This window comes from Mustela erminea, chromosome 1 (assembly GCF_009829155.1).
Source record: "Mustela erminea isolate mMusErm1 chromosome 1, mMusErm1.Pri, whole genome shotgun sequence".
Lineage (NCBI taxonomy): Eukaryota > Metazoa > Chordata > Mammalia > Carnivora > Mustelidae > Mustela > Mustela erminea.
The window spans coordinates 164,218,477-164,233,120 of NC_045614.1; the positions used below are offsets into that span (position 1 = coordinate 164,218,477).

The 14,644-nt window shown below is 37.8% G+C and overlaps 1 protein-coding gene across 1 annotated transcript in view; it reads left to right on the forward strand.

The window, feature by feature from the left end:
* Positions 1-14,644, forward strand: part of MORC1 (MORC family CW-type zinc finger 1) — a 181,096-nt gene that overhangs the window by 63,168 nt on the left and 103,284 nt on the right. Inside the window, exons 10-13 of the mRNA XM_032344363.1 lie at positions 6,373-6,452; positions 7,189-7,259; positions 9,424-9,488; positions 12,272-12,415. Coding sequence (XP_032200254.1) covers positions 6,373-6,452; positions 7,189-7,259; positions 9,424-9,488; positions 12,272-12,415 — 360 coding nt within the window. The remainder of the gene's footprint in view (positions 1-6,372; positions 6,453-7,188; positions 7,260-9,423; positions 9,489-12,271; positions 12,416-14,644) is intronic.

The following is a 14,644-nucleotide window of genomic DNA, read 5'->3' on the forward strand; positions in this document are numbered from 1 at the left end:
GCCTAGGATAAGCTGGTAGTGTGAGGACAGAGTTGTTACAAATGTTTGTAGAACTTAGCAGAACAAGATTGTGATAGTACTGATAAACCATATCCTCCTGCCTATACCATGCCCGGAGGGCCATGTTCAGATGGGGATGCTTTGGGATGGACATTGATTTACTAGCTCACAGGAAATTAACTATTTGATAGGGGGTCGTTGATGGAACTGACCATCATTTTGAAGAGAGAGAGGGGCCTGAATGAAAATGTGTTAGCCTTATCATGTGATACCTGGAACTCCAGAGAGCAGAACTTGGATAGCTGGATGGAAGTTGAAGACAGAGTTAGTCAAGCTCAGTATGATGGCAGTGTTAGATATTTTTGCAAGGAAGAGACACAGACTACCTTTTTCCATTGATGTTTAGTAGAAGGATATTCAGAGAAGACGAGTTAACAGAGAGCCGTCACACCTGCCTCACTGCCTCCTTTGACTCAGTGTTTTCAGGAGGAATGTTTTGGAGAAATGAAACAACATCCCAGTGTTGCTTTGGTTACAGCTGTGTCTGCTTTATGTGCCTAGCACTTGCCCCTCTGAGAGTAGGTTATCTGCCATCAGATTTGAAACTTCCCTATTGGACAGAATTTAGGAACAAGACACACCAGAGGGGTTTAGGTTCTCATGTAACTTTCTCTGGTTTAGCACCAACCAGTGTCTGGTCCAGCTGGGAAATTTATTAGCCAGAATACTAATCTAGTGGATCCAGGACAGCAAATTTAGTTTCTCCAGACACACATGGCATGAGGTATAGCAACTCAGAGAGGGCCATGAGTGTGGCATGAGATTAAAGAAGTTTATACTCTTTTACAATAGAAGGCAATCCCACCCAAGATGAGGACAGATTTCCCTGGACAAGGCTAGATTATAGTAGATGTTACTAGTTTGGGAAGAATTTTAGCTAGGTGATTTCTAAGATCTGTTTCAACTTAAAGGTTTTATAAGTCTGTATTTCTTGAAGCATTAAATATTGTTTATTTGTATTGTACAGACAAGTTAATATATGGCCATGTTACTTGATTGTAGACAGCAGACAGTACTGATTTTCTTTGGCTTTGAATTCTTCAACTTTAGTAGAAAGATTAATAGCTCTCAGATTTATGCAGGCATTGTATCTCTGCACATTACGTCTAAAGACAGATGGAAAGTGGTCACTTCTGAAAGCTCTTTTAGGGAAACAGGGCTAAAGTATCTGAAGGTATCCATTCTTCATTGAAACTGTTTTGCCAAAGACCCATAGCATGGAAAGGAGCCCAAATGACATGGAATTGGAGTCATTCTGCTTTCATAGGAGCAGCATGGTTCTTTATAAGTTATTCAGGGACTCTAAATTTATAGTTTGCTGTTGACCACTCCGCAATACTATGCTCGTTGGATGGTCTTTCAATTTTGGGACATGCTTCCTACCCTCTCACATCCCACCCACCTAAACAAACTAATAATACTTAAAAAGTATCTCTTTTGCAAACTATGCATTTTATGTGTCCCTTCATGAATTTGTATAATTTTAATTATTTAATCTTTTGGTATATGGTAGTAGTTGCAAACAAAATCTGGATGAGCGAAACCTGGATCTGAGTTCTGATTTTGTCATTTACTAGTTGTGAACCTTTGGCAATGCCTTGAGCCTGGCTCTTACCCTCTGTGCATTGGAAACTCCTCTGCCACTTAGGGTTGTTGTGAGGATTGAAATAAAAATAGGTTTTGTTTTAAACATGAAACTGCTCAGTGCAGTTCTCAACATATTCACAAATAAACATTAATTGTTACTGTACAAATGAATAGTGACAAGTGGATGGAATGACCTATGCGAGGTAATGTCAAACAACATCAGAAAATTTCTGTCCTCACAAACCTTACATTCTAGTGGAGAAAAAAATAATAGGCAAACAATAAATAAAAAATAAGTGAAATAATGGGTAATTCTAAGTGCTATGAAAAGAAACAGAGTAAGGCAGGGAATAAAGACCTAGGAGGAGGAGGAGAACTGTTCTAGATAGGAAATCAAGGGAAGGGGCTAGTTCTAAGTAAGTAACCTTTGAGCAGAGAGCTGAATAAACTGAGAAAGTGAACATGTTATCTACCCTTGCATAATAAATCACCCCCAAATTTAGTGGCTTATTAATAAAAGTAATTCCTTATTAGTTATTCCTCAGTTTCTATAGGTCAGTAATTGGAGAGTGGTTCTGTTGGGTGCTTTAATCTTGGGATTCCTCATGAAGTTGCTGAGACATCTTGGCTGGGCTTGCTGAAGGCTTGATGGGAGCTAGAGGATACACTTCCCAGCTGGCTGACTCACATGGCTGGCGGGGGGGGGGGGGGGCGGTTCCTGTTTACAAGGACCACTGCACTGGGCTTCCTGAGTGTTCTCATGGCAAAGGGACAGGCTTCTACCAGAGTGAGCAGTTTAAGAGGTTACCATTACTGTATTGCAGGTACAGGTGGCCTGAGTTGGAGTGGTAGTAGTGCAGTCACAAGAAGTGTTCAGATTAGAGATACGCTGTAAAGACAGAGCCAGCAAGACTTGATGATGGATTGGGTGTGGAGTGGGGAGGAAATGGGGAGTCATGGATGCCTTCTCAGTTTTTTGCCTGAGCACAGTCTTAGGAATGATAGGGAAGATGCTAGGTAGAGGTGAAGACTGATGGTGAGTGGAGTTCTCTCTACCCACTGTGAACGAGCTGGTCCATTCGACATCCTGGTGTAGCTATCAACATTCTACTGGCCAGAAAATTTTTGATCATGTTTCATTACATGTTTTGATGAATAACTAAGGACTATAGCTATTTCATAGTATGACTAAACTAGATAAACTCACATAATTTTAAAAAAGGAAATAGTTATGATTGTGAATTCAATAACATAATTAACCATGGGCTAATTTTTTCTGCATCAATAAAAGTTAGGAACTGTAGTTTTCTTTACTTGTGGTCGTTTGACCAACTCAAAAACTTAAAATACTATAGTTTGTGTTAGCCAAAATGTCTTTCACAAATTTTGTATATGTGACTATCAAGGGCCAATAAAAGTTTTAATTTCTGAAGGTGGTTATGATTGAAATACTCACTCAAGATGCTTTATTATGCTCTACTCTATACATCTGTAACATAAAACCTTAAAAATCACTTTGTTTTCATATTTTTATTTCTCTTGGGGGGAAGAGTTCTATTTTGCTCTTAAAAGTGTAAAATTAATAAAAATACAAATAATACAGTTAGGTTATTGGGGAAAAATCAAATAACTAAATTCCCCCTTTGCCAGTTGGCATTCACTCTGTGCTCTACCAATCCATAGTCTCCCCAGATGGGAACCTCTGCTAGAAGTTTAATAAATACTCTTCCAGATTGTCTTACACACATTTACACACATACGTGTGTGTGCAAAAACACATTTGTATATAGAATTCTTTTTTAAAACATAAAATTCATATGCAGATTGCTCTTTTCACTTACAAATTATCTCTTGGAGACCTTTCTCTGTCATTTAAAAAATATATTATGTAGTACTCTATGGCTTATTTAACTTTGTTGCATATAGTTAGGACTTTTAGAGTTTTTATTGTTACAGTGCTAAACTGGACATGCTTGGGCATCATTGGACAGATGTGTATTTATGCTAATATGTCATTATTTCTGTGGAACGGACTTCTGAAGTAAATTTCTGAGTAAGAAGAGAGATAACACCATTAATTTTAATGGGTGCGCCATTGATTTTCCCTCCAAGAAGACCCAGTTTATTCTTACACCAAGTGCCCTTTTGTCTGGTTCCAAATTTGCACTTGCTATTAACAATATTTTCTTTTTTCATTTTTACCATTCTGAGGAGCAAAACATTTGTATTGTTTTAGTTTTCATTTCCCTCAATATTCTCATTGACCTTAAGTTTTTTCAACTCCTTCAGAAGAAAATCTTCAATAAATTGTTTTCTGTAGTAAGTGAACATCAAATATGTGAATGCAGTTTTATTGATGGAAAGATTCAGGGAGGTAGAAGCTGAAATGGGGGAGGGAGAGTGAAGGCCTACAATGTGGCAGAATGCGGTGGTTTAGAGAGAAAGCAGAAACAGTAGGAGGGCAAAGGCTGAAGCCTAGCATTGTGGACAGAAGTGTCAAGTAAAAGTGAAGTTTGGGAGATGGGTTTGGAAAGAGTTCTAACCCCTGAAGAACTGGAGGCCTAGTCATAGAGGGAATCCTATTCCCCTGCCCTCAGATGCAAGGAAGGAGAAATAGACAGTTGGAAAGATTCCCTTCCTTGTCCTCCAGGGTGTGCATTGTTCTGGCTTTTAAAGGCGTTTTTATCTGCAAGAGTCCACCATTAGGAAGATTAGAAGTGTCCGGCTGAAGTAGACTCCCGGTTATGGATGGGGATTGACCGAAAATTCTTTCCTTATGACAATGGTCAGATTCATTACACTGAATTCCCACAAGTACATATCTTTCTTTGTTAGCTTTCTAAAACTGGTATGGACACTTGTAAAATTTAAATTGTGAAAGCATGTGGATCATCTGAGATGTCCCAGATCATCTGGGACCAGGTTGTCTCTGATGTAGACTACAAAGAGAGCACATGCTCTGTTGGTCTTCATTGTTTAAATCAAGCACTAATGTGTGTTTGGCACCTTCTGTGCCACTTTTACTTTCTAGGACTGTAAACACAGCGTCTGTAAAATGTTTGAATAGTTTAATTCATAGCAGTTTTAAAGGATCACTTCATTGTTCAAAGTCTCTCCTTAATTTTGCTTTTTTTTTTAAAAAAAGAAAGATTTAAAATGAACAATTCATACCAGATTAGTTATGTGATTAATGTGTGATTTTTCAAAAAACAAATGGTAATTCCAGTATGTCGAGACTAGTAATTTTTTTTACTTTAAAACTTAGGTTTTGCTGTTTTCTAAATGTAATAGAGGTTGATTTGGAATACACCTTGGGTGTGACTTAAAATAATAATGTTCATTGTAGAAGAAAAGGGAAAAAACTGAGAATTACTTTACCTTAGATTTTATGGGTATTCCTTTCTTTTTAAGATTTTTTAATTTATTAATTTGACAGACAGAGATCAGAAGTAGGCAGAGAGGCAGGCAGAGAGAGAGGAAGAGAAGCAGGCTCCTTGCTGAACAGAAAGCCTGATTTGGGGCTCGATCCCAGGACCCAGAGATATAACCTGAGCTGAACGCAGAGGCTTTAACCCACTGAACCACCCAGGCACCCTCTGGGTATTCCTTTCTTATGGTTAACTGTAATTCCATTGGAAAATGAACCTTAAAGTTAGCCATAAAGAGACTAGTTCCTTAAACCATAGAAGTAGATGAATATAAGGTGACATTTAGCTATTTTTTTTTTAGTAGTTAAGCCTTTTCATCTAGGTAACCGGACAAACCTCTACAAATCCTTCAGAGTCTTAAGAGAAAAGCAATTTATCTTGCTTCTTTTTTTTTTTTTTAAGATTTTATTTATTTGAGAGAGAGAGAGTGTGCCTGTGAACAGAGGGAGGGGTAGAAGGAGAGGGAGAAGCAGGCTCCCCACTGAGGAGGATACCTGATTGGGGCTTGATCCCAAGACCCTGGAATCATGGCCTGAGCCCATATCAAGAGTCAGATGCTTAACTGACTGAGCCACCCAGGCACCCCAGGGGCATATAGATTCAGACTCTGTCTCTGCCTGAGCAAATGCCTTTTTTCTAGATATCTGTAGACATTTTGGCTTCCAGGGATGATCTGCAGGTCTCTCCCCATCTCTGGCTGAACATTTGATGCCTTTCTAAACATGGAAGGTTTCAGAGAATAGTGAGCTCCTGGGTTTATAAGGGTAAGAGGCAAAAATTACAGAATGAGGTATATCGTTAAGGTATACATATAATTGTTTTTAATGTATTTATTTGTTTATTTCTTTACTTGGTGGTTCTTTGTGTTTCTGATCATTTTAGTTAAAGAAAGATAGCTGTTTGGGTCTGGGAGAATGGGTTTATCCAGTGTCTATGGCCTGAGTAAGAGGGTTATGTATATTAACTAGAAACGTTGATAATGGGTCAGTTACATAGAAATTTTTCTTTTTAAGAAAATTATCCTATTTTATATGTATCAATGAACATTTGTATAGGCAGAAATTTTATCTCTCTCCTGAAGTTCCCTTTCAAAAGCAAAATGGCCAAGTACTAAAAGGCAAGGAATTTCTTCCTAAGTATAAAATTTGCTGGTTTATCAGTTGGATGCAACTTACTCTATGACTCTTTCTTAACAATTATGTATATCCGGATTATATATTCTTCCTAAGGAATATTCTCTAAGTATTATGGACTTCAAAATGATCATCTGCTTATGTTCTTTCTTATTTCTCTTCAGAAAGTATCTGTATGTCACATCTTCTTTTAAAGGAGCATTTAAAAATGAAGTTAAGAAGGCAGAAGAAGCTGTCAAAATTGGTATGTAATTACCTGTGACCTAATCATTGCTCAGTCAGCCATTAATTGTGCATTTATTCTGAGACATGTACTGTTCTAGCATGGTAGGAATGACCACAATTAATCAAATCCCTGCTTCTCAAGAACTTCATAACACATTTTTCTGTCTTTGCCTTTGTTTAATTATGGTGTTATTTATTATTATAACATACATTGCTATATCTCATTATTTACTATTATTCCAAGTACACACTTGGAACTAGATTGGTATATATTGATATAGGAAATTCTGGTTGGCATGATGCTGAGTTAGATCATTTAGAGACTAGCATGACATGCACTTTAAGAAGGAATGTTCTACACATTCACTCCCCCCCACCCCACCACAAGAGGACAAAGCCATCCTTTCCTGGTGGTCCAGGAGCAAGGAGTAATTTTAATCTATACTTCATGGATTTTAGAGAGTTTTTAGTGAGCCACACATTCAGTCCTAACTCTTTAATTGGTATGTATAAAGTTGTGCCCTGTCAACTGTACTGTCTAAGAGGAAGCCCATGTGGCTGCCTCCATCTGGCACGTGTGGGACCTATGTAAGGAATGTAGGATTTTCCAAGATTATTTTCTATAAGCCATTCCCACTGGTCACAGCCATAGAGCGTGCACACGCGCGCGTGTGTGTGTGTTTGTATCTACCTCTCACTTAAAATTGCTTGAAAGGATTTTCCTGGTGTTGTAATGATCTTGCTTCTGCTTCCAGCCGAACTCATATTGAAGGAGGCACAAATCACAGTAAACCAGCCTGACAGGACTTCTTTGTCTTCTGCCGAGGTATGACACCTAGCCTTCTTAAATGGCAAAGTGTCATTTGCTTTTCCTGCACACAGTTGTCTCTTATCATTTACTTCCCAAACTTATAAACACAGACAAGCTCAGAAGCTTAAGTTGATTTTCACCCAAGTAAACAGAACAGAGGCGTGCAGGAAAAGGAGAGGCGCCTCAGCGGTGAGAGAAGGCTGAGTCTGAGAGCAAAGATAAGCAACGTGGGGTGAATTCAGAAGAGTGGGGAGGAGTACTGCAGCTCGTTTCTTTAAAATGAAAAGTAATAAGAGAAAAGGAGAAAATAATGAAAAACTAGCAGAAAAAAAACTAGCCTATCAAGTTTCCTTGAAAATATCTTTTCAAATTATTGCTCCCTACAGACCTGAATAAATGGGGAAAGCAAGGAGAAGACTAATAAGCCATCCTTTCTTCTGGTGTTAGGAATTATGTGCTATAATTATGAATATTAATAACAGTACTTCCAGCTTACAAAGCTCTTTCCTTAGGAGTTGCTCCATACAGTTCATAAACATTTTCTGTAATCCTTGCCGTACGCCCATGAGTAAGATAGGTTATAAAGAACTATTATTATTAATTATAATGCATGGCAACTAAGGAAAAGAATATTGCTGCAGAACATGTGTTCTAAGTTTGCCAGATTTTACCAAAAATGTGGTACAAAGCTTTCTACCATGGTGAATTATGAAGCAACGTTTTATTCGCTTGCATATAAAGGAATACAAAGGTGTAAGGAGAAAAAAATGCTTCATTTCACCTTTCCTTCATCCTTTTCTGCAGATTCAGTAGATGAATCCTTTCTGTGATTTGCCCTTAAACTTTCAAGGACAAGGGCTGATACAGAGCTCTCTCATCTCTAAAGATCATGAATTGGGAGTAATATCAAAGAGTAGCACCTGGTAATACCCCAAAGTTATCTATGGCTTTCCTGAAATTATCTAACTTTTTTTTTTCCTTTTCAATTATTATTTTAAGGTAAACATAGGCCTATCTTACTGTTACTGATTTGTAAAGAAAGGTTTAAGCTTTTTAAGTTCTGTCTTGAAGAAATCAGTTTCCTTGGCTTTATGTATTTGAGAGACAAGGGAAACAGACTCTTTCTAATGGGTCAGGACCTTGCTTTCTTCTTGCCTTATCCTTACCTCTCACTGCCTCTTTGCTCTGTGTTCTGAATGCATTGACAGGTAGGGTGGGGAAGTCTTTGACCACCTTGCTTTGTTGCTCAGCAAAGAGAGCAAAGCAGAATGACCTTGGCTTCCAACCTCTTAAATTCCTCTAGGCAGTTGAGTGGTTGCATTTGATGCGAAATACTTAACCATTTTACCATTTGCTTTTACTTTAAAGTCAGGGAAAATAGTATTCAGTGAGTGGTTTACTCACTGAATGAGATGGCCATCTTTCACATCAGGTGGATAGAGCACATTAAAAACCTGTTGTTATTTGTGAAATAGTAACAGTGCATTATTTCTTTTCTGCCTGGTTAGAGGGAGAGTACTATAGAGATAGGGCAGTGAATGAGTCAGTACATCAAGATAAAAAAGAAGATAAAGACAGGTGGGCATTAGTATTGAGGTACTCTGAAAGGCAGAAAGCCTAAGGATGGGCTAACCTATTAAGGGACAGCTTGGGGAGTAGTATTCGGGGTATCTGGAACTTGATATAAAGGAGACATTTTCTTATGACAAAATTTTTAATAACAAAATTCTTTAATAGCAACTTTGTTTTTCCTGAAGAAGCTTTAGTGATTGCTCATGCGATTTAGCAATTTTTGTTGTTGTTGTTCTCACAGACAAAAGTCAAAGTCATTCAGTGTATTAGTACATCAAATGACTTTGTTAAGCTTTTGTGTAATTTGTGTGAAAGCCAGTGTGACCTTACAGGGAGCAATGGCTCTTTTCTAAAAGGCAGAGAGAGAACATTGGAATAAGTACAAAAAGAGAACTGTGGGTTAGGATTTGGTGTGTCCTCTTAGCTACTGGAACCGAATCATTTATCAAGTATTTATTGAGTCTCTACATGGTACAATTGCATTAGGCAATGTGACCTATCACTATTACCCTTGTGAAACATTTGGATAATAGGATAATAAATATCAGCTCAGCTTTCATTAATTTAATAGAATTATGTTCTCTCCTAACCAAATGTACTTCTCCAGGACATATTACAGAAAGCTCTGGACGATGTAGAAGAGAAGCGTAAGATTCTTAAAGAGAAACAGAGGTAAGATGTAAGATTTTCTGTTCCACCAGAATCCTCTGCACTTTGGTAAAACAAATTCTGATTTCTGAGGAGACAGATTTGCTGGTTAATTTGATAACTTCTCTTTCTCAGCCTATGACATCTTATTATATTAAGATGTTATATTAAGCATAATATGGTCAAAATTCCCCAACCACATAATCAATGAGAGTATTTATAAAATATATATTTGCATGCATACATGTATTTACATAATGTTAAAAGTTATGCATAGAGAGTGAAAAGTCAGCACAGTGTCCAGTTGAGGAAGTGAAATCTGCCCAGAGGATCAGCTGACTACTTTCTCTGTGTCCTTTGCCAGGCATAAGCCTTTAGAGGGTTGGTTTCTTTTCTCTTCTTGTTTCTGGTTTCTTTTCTCTTCTAGTACTGCTTAAAATTTAAAATTGAAAATGTTTCAAATAAATGTATCACATATATAGTTAAAATAAAAATAGCAAGCCTAACTTACAAAACCATTATTTAAATTTGTAAAGTTGACTTGGTTTCCAGCTCAGGTGTTAAACCAGTTAAACTCAGAATATACAGTGTTGTCTACGTAAGGTCAGACTTTGAAAACTGGGACAATGTTGAGAAACAGATTTTTAAAGAAGCATTACCAGTTTCCAGAATTACTGTTTGTGAACTATAAAGTGCTCTATAATCATAACTTTCCTCAGAACTGAAATTTGAAATGTTAACTCTATGCATTTATCAAAATAAATATTAAATAAATCTCATAGAAATCTTCATTAAAAAACAAAGTCCTCTTTACTTTTTAAAAGTTTTTATTTAAATTCCAGTTAGTTAACATACAGTATTATATCCATTTCAGGTGTATAATATAGTGATTCAGCACTTCGATACAACACCCAGGTTCTCATCAGAACAAGCACCCTCATTGTTTTTGTGGCTGAGTAGTATTCCATTGTATGTGTATAAACACACACACACACACACACACACACACACACAGCATCTTCTTTGTCTATTCATCAGTTGATGGATGCTTGGGCTGTTTCCATAGCAAAGGCCTCTTTAAAGTTTCCAGAAAGAAAAATCTGGTTGATGAATTGTTTGTAGTTAGTTACATTGATATGCATGAAAGGTGACTGATATACATTTTATTTATAATAATGCCTGTTAGTTGGTATGAACTTATTTTTAGAACGAAATGCTTTTTAACTTATTGATTGATTTTTTTAAATTACTTACTGATTTTGAGAGAGACACACACACACATAAACACGCAGAGCAAGTGTGAGGGGGAGAGAGAGAGAATCTCAAGCAGACTCCCCACTGACCCACAGAGCCCAGTGCAGGGCTTGATCTCACGACCCTGAGATTCTGGCCTGAGCTGAAACCAAGAGTTGGATGCTTATCCCAACTGTTCTACCCAGGCAACCCCAAAATGCTTTTTTAAAAGAAAATTCAAGGCAATCAGTATTATTTACTTTTTTAGAGTGATTACATAATATCCTATAACACCCTGTTTTGGGGTCCTTTACATAGTCAGTATTCTTTTTTGTTGAAGAGTAAGGATTTAATATGGAGTATACATTTTTGGGAAAAAGTGTGATTTGTATACATTTGACCCAACATGTATGTGCTTAAAAAATAGATACTATATTAATCCAAGTCAGTAATTTCCTTACAAAGTCTAATGTATTCTGTATATCCTATCTACATAGAACTACTAGGACTTTTTCTTAGTCCATTAATGATAGACGTATTTAACCAATCCAGTAAGTATATTACGTCAGTCATAATGGCATGTTATCATTAATTTGAAAAGAAAAGGCTGTTTTTTGGAATGAGGAGAGCTACAAGATGAGTGGAGGGGAAGGATTATACTGGGTACCATTCTTGATAGGAAAAGGAAAATAGCATTGGTGAGGCACCTACTCTGTTCCAGGTTTATACTTAACGTTCTCTTTTCCAGTCCTCATGACATCCCAAATGGCAGGGTGTGCATTTTTCCAATTTTTCAGATCAGACAGAGAGTTAAAGTGACTCATTCTTAGTCACATGGTTATTACAGAGATGAGCTTATATTTGAACCCAGCTCCGTCTTTCTGATTCTTATATCCAGGCGCTTTTCATGGCTCCAAGCTGACTCCTATTACTACGGTTGTTTCTAGCATATTCTGCTGTGTCTTGATTTCTGTTTTTACACTTTTATAGAAAAGTCATATACAACACAAGATAGCAGGACAGAGTCAGAAAAACAGGAGCTCATGGCTGTTGCCCTTGTAAACTTGCCTTATTAACTTTGATTTACCTTTGATTTTGGAGAAAGAGAGAAAGCTACAGAATATCTTTTGCACATTCCAATCTATATAGGATATTGAGAGGCCTGAGGACATGCTGAAAGTTAGAAATCACATCCAGTGTTAAAAATACCTAAATTTAAAAGAGTCAAATCAACATTTTTCAAAAATGCTGCAGCATATATACATATAAGACCGCGTAGCATTTCAAGAATCTTTTGGAATTTTCTAGTTCTTATAATTTGAGGTTGGCAAACCTGTTTCTTAATCAAGTACTGCTGGTGTTTGACGGGTATGACCATCATGTTTATACAAAGTACTAGGCTCTATAGAGATGCTGAGGGTACCAACTAGGTTTTACAAAACTCCTGGGTATTTTATATATAGTTCTATTGATTTTCACTGTCACAGTTTAATTATGGGAAGCCTGTAAATTGTATATTTTTATTTACTAAAAACTTTTTTTTTTTTTTTTTACTTTTCTAAATATAATGCCAGAGAATTAAAAAAAGCAAGGACACTCTGCTTGTTCTTTGGAGTGAACATAGAAAATCGAAGCCAAGCTGGGATGTTCATTTACAGTAATAGCCGCCTGATCAAAATGCATGAGAAAGTGGGTCCACAGTTGAAACTGAAGTCCTTGTAAGTATGTTTTTGTTCTCAGAGGCATAGACAGGATGAGGGAGGCTGCAGTAAGATTCTGTCTGTGGAGTTAGATGAGTGATTAATCATAATGGGAGCAGGTGTCATGTCCTCTGTTCACCCTTCCCATCAATATGCAGGCATTAATCTGCCTAATTTATAATATCAGCAGAGCTTCATGCCTGTCCTAGGGCAAAATCATACTTCGGGACATTTTTTCAATACATTTCCTGAGCAACCTGATGTTTTACCATTCCTTGCACCATCTATTTGGGTTAGGTTCTTAATATTTCACCAATTTAAAAATGATACAAGCATAATAAAGAAATTTTAGGAAAGAAAAATCCGTAGTCTTGTAAAGCAACCCTGTTAACATTTTGTGCAACCCTTACATGTGTGAGTTCTTGCCAGTTACCTTTGTGAGCGTGTATTATTAACACTCTCCAGCCTACTTGGCTTCTGGAGTAACACGTTCTGGTGCTTTCCTGATGGGCTGAAACTCCAGGAGCTGCTTTCATGAATTATGTAGAGAGTGAAACAGGAAAATTGTGACCTGTAAAATGGTGCAGGGCTCAAACACAATAATTGTGACTAGTAGAATGGCTCAGGGGAACATTTTTCATCTTCTGTCTCACTCTCGAGGAATTCATTTGCTCATTCAGCAAGCTCTCATCTTGCGGGGTCATGCACCAGGCACGGCACCAAGTTCTGCAGACAAGACGGTGAATGCCTGCTGCCCTCTGCTAAGAAACTTACAGTCCAGGGAAAGGGAGAAGTATATGAATACGTATTTTTTTTATATTCTATGGAATCAGCAAGAATGATCTTTTAAAAAAAATTACTCTCTTGCTTAAAACCTCACTGCATGTCATATAGAATTGGTTACCACGGTTTTCCAGTGATCTGGCCTCTGCCTGGCTCAGGGACAGCCCCTGCCCTGCCCACACTCTCAAGCCTTCTCCTAACACCATAGCTTCCTATCTCTCACATATCCTAAGCTTGCTCCTGCCTTACTGCATGGTGCCTGCCCTCCCCCTGCCTTGAACCTTCTGTCCTCAGGTCTCCCTACTTCTCATCCTCGCATGTTAGTTAAGCACCAACTCTAAAATCCCCTCTGTAGGAAGGTCTTCCCAGACTGTCTAATTAACATTAGCCCCTCCCACCAGCCCCTCCACCTTACCACCTTCACATATTACAGGACCTGCTTGATTTATCACCATCTGAAATGATCTGGTCACCCATACTGCCGATTATTCTTCAATAGAAGAGAAACTTTATAAGGAGGGACCTTGTTTTTCTTGCTTAATATTACATTCCTGGTTCCTGGAATAGGGCCAGGTGCTATGGATGGATGGATGCATGGATGGATGGGTGGATGGATTCTAGAGGATGAATATGTGCTAGAGGCTTACTTAATATATGCAGAAAGAGCATTGGGAGGGGTAATCAGCAGAACTGCAGGAAGTTGAGTCAGGCTTCCTGGAAGAAATGATGCCCAGACATAGACTTAGAGAATGAATAGAGGGCAGGGTGGAAGAGGAAAGTATTGGAAAACATCATAGGCAGCTCCACATCGGGAAGACTTGGTCTGTGTGCCTTGCCAAGGGGAGTTGGGAGAGCTAGACAACTGGATGTTCTTTCCCAAAACATGGAAAGTAACCAGAATATTCTGTCACTAAGTGGAAATATCCCAGTTACGTACATCATAAGCTGCTGAAAATCTGGAAAAAAGATTGAATTTATCCATCAGACTCAGGCATATACCTGTTGCTTTCTGGAATAATCTAGCCCTTACGTTCCTTTAGCAGAATTCACTAAGTACCCCACAGACCTCTGAAATGATGAAGAAAAATCCAATCTGACAGATGAAATGAGGATGGAGAAAGTGACTCTCTGGCCAGATCACTAAGAGGGTCATGTCAGTTTATTTCAGCAAAGCCTTGTTACTGGTATCTAATGCTAAAAGGCTTCCTCTTCCCACTCTGATTCCCACGGAAGGTTTCAGTTTGGAAAAGGAGTCATATTAATTAAGTAACAGTGTTCATTAAGAGATTTTTTATTATGAGACCACACATACCGAGGATTACCATAGATTTATATAACAAAAGACAGTTTTAACTTGTTAAACTTTGACGTGGTCCAGACCAAGTGAGTCAAGTTATTTGGTAAAAAAAAAAAAAAAAAAAAAACTGATTTCAAAAGACCGTGGTATATTTGCTTTTCCTTTTT